This window comes from Nestor notabilis, unplaced genomic scaffold (assembly GCF_000696875.1).
Source record: "Nestor notabilis isolate BGI_N333 unplaced genomic scaffold, ASM69687v1 scaffold24532, whole genome shotgun sequence".
Lineage (NCBI taxonomy): Eukaryota > Metazoa > Chordata > Aves > Psittaciformes > Psittacidae > Nestor > Nestor notabilis.
In genome coordinates this window covers 21852-32519 of record NW_009920053.1, presented here as the reverse complement: position 1 = coordinate 32519, position 10668 = coordinate 21852, and the positions used below count along the sequence as shown (strand labels likewise).

Sequence of the window (10668 nt, the reverse complement as noted above, 5' to 3'; positions counted from 1 at the left end):
AAAAAAAAAAAAAATTTAAAAAAAAAAAAAAAAAAAAAAAAAGAGTTCTGTTTTGACTTGAATGTATCACAGGTGGGGCTTTGAGCAGCCTGGTCTAGTGTAAGGTGTCCCTGCCCGTGGCAGAGAGTTGAGACTATGTGATCTTTATGGTCGCTTCCAACCCAAAACATTAAGGGCTGTCTAAATTGGAACAGCCAATGTGTCTTTTTCTTCCAACCTGCGTGCCTTTCACTGCTTACACATACGTTATGACATTACTCCTCAGTTTTGTTGTCTGCAAAACTTCTTTGCTCTAGTGATACTTCGTTCCCCTGGGATACCAAATATTAATATCTGCTATGATGTGCAAGTTAAACAGTAATTTTATTTATTTATTTTTTGATTGGGATAAGCAGGGTGAAATTTTTAAAATACAATTTTTCCGTAGGCATTCACAAGACCATATTGATTAAGTGGTGTGGTAACATGTTCAGCATCCAGAATTAGTGTGTTTTCCTGTGATTTTTATGCTATGTAACATACTCTATTTCTCAAATGTGACAAGGCTTTAGGTTTTCTGGAAATGTTAAATCATTCATATAAACTTTATTTATGCATTTTTCAAATGATCTCAAATTAATAACTTAGACTTCGGTTAGAGATGTTGTGAAGAGGATGAGGAGTGATGTTTACCTTTTTCTAACAGAAAGGAAGAAATTTCTTCTCTATGCAAGGCATTCAGAAATAAGAGGGGTGGACATAGAAAACCCATACTTCAACTTCATCACAGCCTTCACTGTTCCTGACATTGATGATGTTACAGTCATAGATTTTGATGCTCTTGAGGAACGCTTATACTGGACTGATGTGAAAACACAGACCATAAAGCGTGCCTTCATTAATGGGACTGGCTTAGAAACCATTATTTCAAGAGGTAAGTAGCTTAACATTGAAATAAAAATAATTTGTTACAGGTAAATATGTGTTTATAAGCATGCTAAAATATGAACATGCAAGTTCCGGTTAGCCATACCTTTCACTGGTATTGGGTAATTGATCTAAACAATAAGAAAGCATGACTTTGTTCCAGATTCTAGTTCTTCTTCTTGATTCTTAATCCATTTTTATTTAAATACATTGGGAGGTAATTGTAACATTGCTTTTTTACAGGATTGAGATGTGTAGTAACCAATGGAAATAATGTCTTCTGGGTAAGGTAGAAAGAAAAAAAGATTAAAACCAGAAAAATAACAATATCCTGACCTAGCTTTGCACGGAAGAATTTCATGTGGATTTCTTACATCCTGTGGCTATCTGTCCTGACATAGCAAAGAAATTAGCTCCATTAGAATTATTCTTTTCCAGTCCTTATAGATCTTTTGGCTTTGTCACCATTGGGGAAACACAATATGGTAGTTTTATCATTTTGGTGATACTGGTGTTACGCATTTACCTGTTGTCTTATTGCAATGTGCAATTTGTGTCATGTACAAACTGTTTGCAGTAGTTGAGTGCCATGAGGAAGTGCAGCCTTGTGATTCTGTTGTCTTTGAACCCTGAATACATTTGTTTGACATTGTTGCTTCAGTTGCTATAATACCACAATTCAGGTTTTGCTTTTTACTGAGCTTTTTCATTTTTGGTAGGTATAAGTAAAAGGGATAAAAAAGCAATAAAAGGGAATTTGAAATATTAAGGTTTTATTATTGAAATATAGAAATAATTTAAAATATTTTTGCAGTTAACATCTTCACTGTTCCAACACTTTTGCTCCGTTCTTTGACTACAGAAACTTAATGGATTGCAAAGTCTATACCTGATTACTTCAGCGTTTTGTCAGGTATTAAAAGTGATACCCTTTCTTGTCCTTGCTACTGGTGAAATTTTGTTTGTTTCCAACCACTGTCAGTTCCTCTCCTGGCAGAACATGATGTTCTATTTTGTGATATACCTACCTGCTTGAAAATAGGTAAAGTCCTGTCTGACAGGGACTATATAGAGGCAAATTTTGCAAATGCTGGTTCCTCAGCTGTTAAACGTATGTTTTAATGGAAAGAGGAGAAAAGAAATAATTCAGTTCTGTAAGATCAGACCTTTTCTGAATTTGAGGACAAATTTAAAAAAATACTTCTGTAGTTGATTATTTAGGAACTTCAGAAAATTAATTGAAGCTCTGCTCCTGGTGCTGCTTTAGAAGAAATTTGTTCTGTATTCGCATATTTGGGGAAATTATTGGACAAATATGGCCAGTATCCCCACATGGCTATGTAGATTGATGAATTTATTTCTTTGGTTATCTTTATTTTTCCCTTGCTATCTCAGAGACAACTTTATTAATATTTGGAAACATCTTTTAATACCAGTAATGAGAACAAGGTCTAGAGTTCCTTTTAGAGCTGCTCTTTACATCGTTGAGATCCCCCAAAGAGAAGAACATTGTTGGGTTTTAGAATGCTAGGAGAATGAAAGCTTTATTTCCTATATAAAATATAGAGTGTAAAAATCACAAAACTTGTAAAGAAACTTAATGAAACTTGAAGAAACATACTATGTGTGGATGTTTCTGTTTATCAGCATTCGTATTCATTTTATTATGGTAGCTACAGTGGTGGAGGTTTGGGGAGGGGGGAGGTTGTGCCAGTCGTAACTTACTAAATATAAAATTTACAAAACTTCTGGCACATCAAAACATTATAAAGACAACTTATGTGTAAATTATCTCATTTGCTTAGTTAATTTTTTATATTTCTTTATAAGAACATAAGAAGCTTTATAAGTACATACTAGTGGGATTCTCCTTGGATGAAGTCTTATGCCAATGTCATAAAGATGCCAGTCATACTTTAATCTTTTTATGAGTGTGAAATTCTCGTTTTCTAGTTGCTCCAACCAAAATCCCAAAAAAGGCAGGGGATTGGTTTAAAATGGGTCAAGGGTATGTATTCAGTGTCCTTTGTTGCATTCTCTAAAGTTGGCATCCTAACTTCCTAATGCCCAATCACCATTTGACCTTGTGTATGTGCAAGTCAGGCCATAGCCACTTCCATGACAGTTTGTCAATGACAATAATTCTGTCAGTCAAAGTAACCATATTAAGTTGACAAAGTGATAGTGTAGAAACTATGAACTATAATGAAATCATTAAATACACTTGGCCTGTTTCCTTGTCTACGAAGATGCTGGCCAATATGAACCATAGCTATGACAAGGCAGAGTGGCGTGTTGGTATATAGATCTTGAGCAGTGACTTTATACCCAGGATTTAAGGCAGATATTAACATACATTAACATTTTTTAAATCAGAATCTTGCTAAGGAAGGCTATCACATATGAATACACCTGTGAAGCTAACAAATTAATGTTTTAATGTTTTAAAAAACTCATGTTTTGCTACTTCAGGTAGCAAATTCACCATCAATCCTTAAAAAAACCGACCACAAACTATGCATTTTCATAGTGCACTGAGTATAAAAATACTGAGTGCACTGTATAAAAATACACTGCAATCAGTGTCTGATTGTTATTTTGGGGCAAAAGGTTTTATGCTGATTTTAACAAAGTATTTATGGAGGATTTCCTGAATCTTCAGTGCAGTTTTTATGCTCTTATTGCAACAGTATTAACCCAAGAAGAAAAAGAATGATTGTTAATCTTGGCAACTAGTTTATAAGTACATCTGAGTAGAATATTGCACAATATTGATGCAAACTGTACAAGAAATTCTTGGCTTTTTTTTCCTCCAAGACTGAGAATAATCCAGAAAGAAAATTAAAAGAACTGCGTTCATTTTTTTGCAGATATTCAGAGTATCAGAGGTCTTGCAGTGGATTGGATATCACGTAATTTATATTGGATTAGCTCAGAATTTGATGAAACACAAATTAATGTGGCACATCTAGATGGTTCCTTGAAAACTTCAATCATCCATGGGATCGATAAGCCCCAGTGCCTTGCAGTTCACCCAGTAAAAGGGTAAGATAATTGTGGTTTTAATAATAAACTATGGTAAAGCTCATCAGAAGATTTCTTCTTTGTTCAGATTTTGAGTTTGCCCATTCCTTTTCCTTTCAAATTTAAAGTAAATGCACATGTTTGGAAGATTTTGCGGAGAAGTTCCCTAGTGCCTTCCCCACCAAACCTTACTGTTTATTAAATCATGTAATAACTAGTTATATATTTCACCTGCTTCTAAACTTACAAATGTTTTCACTACTGATGCATTAAAAAAACAACTGTATACAAAGCAACATTTTAAATATGTTCATTTGCTTCTTCAGGAAACTCTACTGGACAGATGGTAACACAATTAACATGGCAAACATGGATGGCAGCAACAGCAAAATACTTTTTCAGAATCAAAAAGATCCTGTCGGTAAATACCTTTTTTCCTGTTGCTTTTTTATTTGATAGTGCTTTATTATGGACATTACCTTGCAATGAGAGAGCGGGGGTTTAATAAGTTGTAGATATGTGTGAGAAAATATTTTGACTGGAAATGTAGAGCCTTCCTCACCAGGATCCCAGCTGCATGATCAAAAGGTAATTTGGCTCATAACTTTTCTGTTGTGGTTTAAGCCCAGCCGGCAACTTGGAACCACGCAGCCGCTCGCTCACTCCCCGCCCTTTTCCTTCCTCCCCCCGCTCCCAGAGGGATGGGGAGGAGAATCGAAGGAATGTAACTCCCACGGGTTGAGATAACAGCTCTCCAGTAACTAAGGTATAATACAAACCACTACTGCTACCAATAATGATAAGAGGAATAACAAGGGAAAAGGACACAACCGCTCACCACCCGCCGACCGATACCCAGCCCGACCCGAGCAGCGATCTGGGCCTTCCGGGTAACTCCCCCCAGTTTCTATACTGGGCATGACGTGCTGTGGTATGGAATACCCCTTTGGCCAGTTTGGGTCAGGTGTCCTGTCTCTGCTTCCTCCTGGCTTCCCCTCCTCTCTGGCAAAGCATGAGACTGAGAAAGTCCTTGGTCAGAGTAAACATTACTTAGCAACAGCTGAAAACATCGGTGTTATCAGCATTGTTGCCAGACTGAAAGTCAAAAACACAGCACTGCACCAGCTACTAAGAAGGAGAAAAAATGACTGCTGTAGCTGAACCCAGGACACTTTTCACATACAGAAAAGAGGAGTAGTTGAAGTATACATTTCATATAATGACTTAGCCTCAGTTTTAGTATACTTGGGAATATAATTGATGATAAATCATGGCACTTTCTGGGGAAAAAAAAAGAAGAAGCAGCTCTATATGTACTATTTATTTATTTTTGGTTCAGGTCTCTGTAATTTCATTTTTTAGAGGCTTAAAGTGGTTATGTCGATTGTTCCTGCTTTATTAATACCCATCAGTAAAGTGATTACATTTCAAACCATTTACAGGTTTTCATAACTGAATGCATTAAGCAAGCAGAAGCAAATACGACTTAATTCAGTAAATTTGACAGAACAGCAACACAACATGCATTTTAGATGCTCAATTCGAAGAATTTTGTAGAAGTGTTCTAAAAGGCTCACATACCAACACATACGGATCGGGTGAAAAAGGAACTGGTCACTCTAGTTCCATTAAGCTGGATACTTAGGGGTTTAGAATTAGTACTTAATTTTATACTTTGCAAGGCAGATCATTTTATCATGGGTGTCTCGAACTTACTTTCAGTTCAGTAGTTTGTTGTAAAACTCTAAAAATAGAAACCATTGGATTGTTTGTTTGGGTTTGGGTTTTTTTGGGGTTTTTTTTGTTTGTTTGTTGTTTTGGGCTTTTTTTTGTTGTTGTTTTTGTTTTTTAAGGAAATGGCTATAGTAAGTTTTGAAATAGCTTGGATAAATAACTTTAAAAAACATAGTGGATTATTGTCTCAGCTACATTCAGAGGGCTGCGATTATGGGGGGTGTGTGGTGTTTTTTTGGGGGGGTTATGGTTTTTTTTATTTGTTTTCCCCCTCTTTTTTTTTTTTTTTTTGAGTAGTTCGATCCTTTCTTCTGAACAAGCCCAGAGTTTCTGTTTTGCTCATGATTATATTGCAGCCCTATTCACTGTTTTAGCTGTTCTTGTTTCACTTCATTGGATTTCTGCTTGAATATTACTTTCTTTTGAATATATAGCATAGTCTACAAACAAAATCATTACAGATATTACCCAAAAATCTTTTTGAGGCTGGCTCTTGAAATTTTCATCTTAAATCTACTTTGTTTATTAAAAAAAAGAAACAAAAATAAAAGTTATTTCTTAAGTATGTATCTCATTACATTTGTGGCTTCAATAGTGGAATCTCAGTGTATGAATTGCTGGAATAACCTTTGTGATATACTCTTTCAGTTGTAGCATATTTCTGTGAATTTGGGTAAGGGTGTTGGAAAATGCATGTGGAAATAGTGATAGCCTAAATCATGGTAGTCATGCTTTAAAACACAACACAATTCTCCAAGACAGTTATTTTACAATCCACATGTTCAGGTTGACTTTGGCAGCTGGGACATAAGGTATAAGCCAGTCATTTGTGCTAGAATGCATCATGAGTATCTGTGATGCTTATGGCTAACAAGTAATCTATTTTTACTAGCAAAAACAGGACAATTCCTGAAAAAGTCTAAATGAACATGCTCTGCCTACATCAGGAATAGTATATTTTTACAAAGGTTGCTAAATGTAGAATAAGACAATGGGGAAAATACTTCGGGAAGAAAAATGTGGTAGACTTGGGTAGAAGGAAATAGGAATGTTATTTCTTGTCAGGTGCTGCTGTGTAATTGGAATACGCACAGGTAGAAACACTAGTTTAGTATCGGAAGAAGTAGAAAACCTGACAAGATAACATTGCAGTTGCTGTGCAGATTACATTCACAGCAACCCCATAAACAGATTTGTCTAGGTGAAATCAGTGAGCAGCTGGCTGGTAGCAGTCAGGATTTAGAGAATAGCAAATGCTATACATTTCAGAGTAAGGAAACCTTTATACTTGCATATAACCTCTGTAACCCATAGCAAGGTGCATCCATATTCTCAGGAACGTTTCCTGTGCTTAGGCATAAGCACTGCAAGTGTGTGTTGCTTTCTCCTGGGTGATACACTTGCAGAGAGGGGAAAAATATCGGTAACTAAAGGAACTGGAAAGCTGTTTCCCAAAAGCTTAGAAAGCAGATAGCTTTTGGCCTCCTATGACAAATGCGCTTAAAGTAATGGTGGCATGATGGCAGCTCTTAAATTCTGCATCCCATGGCATTGCTTTCTCCTGTCAGGATTTTGAAAATATGTCAGGCTTTCCTCAGAGAAGGAGTTTACAGGATGGAAGAAGAATACTGTGTAGTATCTAGAGTTTGAACTATGGAGTGAAACAGTATTTTTTGGCAACTTGCTGCTGGATACCTAACATGAGTTCTGGGAAAAAGTCTAGCACCAAAGCAGATTATTCTGCTGTGTATTGTCATGGTGCCAAGCATATTTCACTGTGGAAAATCTCCTGCTACAATTACTTGAACATTTTTAAAAGATTGAACAAGTCTGAAATACATGATCGCTTAGTTCTTCTTAATTCCAGAGCACTATATGCTCTGTTCATTTAGTAGGTTATTATTTTGCAAGTATTTTTATTTCTACAGTTCTTTAACTCCAAAGAACTGATCATGAGGTCAGCTCACTATGAAGCTGATGAATTAAAATGAATACTTTCAATTTACTGAGAATTAGTATTGGGTTTTGGTGTTTCAGAATTCTAAGCAGAGGGCTGTGCATGTAGTGAAAGGACAGACTTCTAGTTCTGAATCACAGGAAGTAGCTTGTTTTCTAAGTCTTTACGTATTCTTAATGTTAGAATACAAATTATGGCTTCTGGTTTGCATTTACCAGTGACCTTGCTAAGGACCTCAGTTCACTCAAGTACTTGTTCCTTGCCACATAATGCTCTTTTATTGGTCTATCACCTATTGATTTCTGTACATGTTGGGAGAAATAAAAGGCAGAAATCTTGAAGATCATGGGATTTTTACTATTATGGCCAAGTCTGGGTTTCTTAGTTGTTTGTTTTCTTTTTAAAGCTTAATTTTAAACCACAATTGTGTATATTTATATGCTTAAATGTGCCTTTATAATGAAAACAGTGTAATGTTAAATGCATATTATACATTCAAGCCAAAGTTGTTAAAGTTGTGTACATTAATTACAGGTTTATCAATAGATTATGGAGAGAACAAACTTTACTGGATCAGTTCAGGAAATGGAACAATAAATAGATGCAACCTGGATGGTGGTAATTTGGAAATAATTGAATCAATGAAAGAAGACTTAACAAAAGCCACAGCATTAACCATTATGGGTAAGTCCAGTGGTAATAACTTAGATTTTAAATGATTGGAAGCTAACTGATAATGAAATATCAAAAGCTTGGAGGACCTATTGTTTTTGTGTATATAATATAGAGTACATTCACTAGTGATACTTTTTTGTTTGTGGAAAAAGTTTTTTATATTTCATTGAACAAACAGTTTACAATCTCTATTACAATATGTTTCTAAACATAGTTTGGCATACATATACACAGTATTAAGGTAACAGACTGATGGCTGTAGTTATTTGTAAAGCATATTGGAAGGAGATAAGTTTTTTATTACAGAGAATTATCTATGACTTTTTTCTTCGCTACTCCTTTCTATTATCTTCATTCAGAATAGCCTGAGTTTGTTGGATTGACTTGCGCTTTGTGAAGACTTCTTTGGATTATGAATTGATGGTGGATGATTTGGATAAATTGATGATTTGGATTTTCAAATGTCTGCTAATATTCCATGTATTAAATTGGTTGAAAAGATAAGCTGTTTGTTATACTTTGCACATTAGAAGTCAGAATGTTCAAAAACTTCTGAATTATATAAAGTAACATAAGGAAAAACTAAAAAAATCAAGAAGTTTTTAAGTTGCAGATTGCTGAATATTATGAGAATATTGTTTTGAATTCTCAGTTTCTTGTATGCTTCTTTAGCTCTTGGCCCTTTCTGGAGCTAGAATACAGTGTGTTAAGAAATTCCAGTCTGTCTCAGAACTCGTATTTATATTATTATAAAGATAACTTTAGAGCAGTCCATATTTCCTCCCAATGCTTTACTGACCTCTGTTCTGGTTCAATTAAACATTATTTATATTTATCTTGAATGCTACCAAAAAAAGTTCAGTTGGTAAGTAGAGTTATGTTGGGATAGTTGACTCAGCTGCCAGAATCTTTTTGTAAAGTGTTTTATTTGTCTGATATAATATACAGATAGATGGTGTGCTTGTGAAAGTTATGCTAAATGAACTCCACAAACTTTATGCACATGGTGTAAATTAATTCACCTTTTAAAGTGGTAACTGCCTAAGTAGCTTTATTATACACATATTTGGCCAGTATTGAACTCTAAATGCTGTCCAGATCTGTTGGAGCGGGGATGCTTTTACATATGCATTCATCATCAAAAGCAAGTTTTGTGCCTGAAGGAGTCATGAATGGTAATATAGTCAAATTGTCTTTTGTTTATTTCATTGTGACTAGAAATAGAATGAATAGATGACCTTTACATTAGGGAGCTATTGGAAGTCTTTAATATCAGATGTTGTAAAGAGTTCATACTGTCACTAAGATTTCTGTGGTATCAAGTCTTCATCTGTGATTCACAGAAGCTACAACAGTGATGATCCATCCGGGATATTGAATAAAGAGTTTATAGCTATCATTTAACGAAGAGTGTTTCATTCTTCTTTGCATGAAAGTAGCTGAATTTTTTCAGGTGTGGAGATACAAGAATTTCTGCTGTGTAGTTTGTAAACATCTATACATCTAATATTCCTAATTTTGGAATGCTTTGGTTTTATGGGTGATAACAATTCTTCCTATTCAGAATTAGTAAACAAGACTTAAAATGTGTTCGCGTTTTTCTTTTGGGTTTTGTCTTTGTTTTGGAGCAATAGTTGTGATAAACTGCAGTGTGACATTGCAGTATAATTCTATATATAAATCTGTTGGAGAAAAGTGCAAACAAATACAGTTTTATAAACAGTTTAGCATGTGCTGATTGAAAAACATGAGAAGTTTCTGGATTCATTTTCCTGTATGTTTTTATATTGTGGAACATACTGGGGCAATGTAAGTGCTACCTATTTTCCTGAAGTGCTTTTGGCCTTATAGTCAGGCTTTCATGCATGTAAAATGGATCAAAACGGGAAATCCAATGTGATGTGAAGCAAGGCAGGAGTTTCGTAGTTGATGAATGATCATAACTAATAATACATAAAGAAGAATGAATAATTTGTTCTAATGTAAGGTTTAACATGATAATACTTGAAAACTTAGTACCGCTATTGATCTGTTTGCCTACAAGTTTAAGAGGAAGTTTTAGCAGGTGAATCACAGTAATGACGATGTTTATTGCATCATTTTTAGTCCATTTCATAAATTTTCTTGACTGTTTTTATCTAAACCCACAGTAAAGACATAAAAAACAACATGAGCTGGAATTCTTCTTCCCTGTATATATGCTAAGCTAACATTTTTACCATTTGAATTCATCAGTGACTGGAAAAAAAACAGACATGATATCTGTGCCCAAACATGTACCTGTTTTGTGGCATTTAGATTCAGCTCAGTGCCACAGTCCTTTAGGCCTCTGGTTTTTGCAGTCTTTTGTGTTTTTATATCTTTTGCATTGT

General features: G+C 35.0%; 1 protein-coding gene across 1 annotated transcript in view; it reads left to right on the top strand.

The window, feature by feature from the left end:
- Positions 1-10668, top strand: part of LOC104402602 (low-density lipoprotein receptor-related protein 1B-like) — a gene marked incomplete at both ends in the record, with an annotated part of 46679 nt that overhangs the window by 15716 nt on the left and 20295 nt on the right. Inside the window, 4 exons of the mRNA XM_010010513.1 lie at positions 690-913; positions 3777-3951; positions 4257-4351; positions 8156-8305. Coding sequence (XP_010008815.1) covers positions 690-913; positions 3777-3951; positions 4257-4351; positions 8156-8305 — 644 coding nt within the window. The remainder of the gene's footprint in view (positions 1-689; positions 914-3776; positions 3952-4256; positions 4352-8155; positions 8306-10668) is intronic.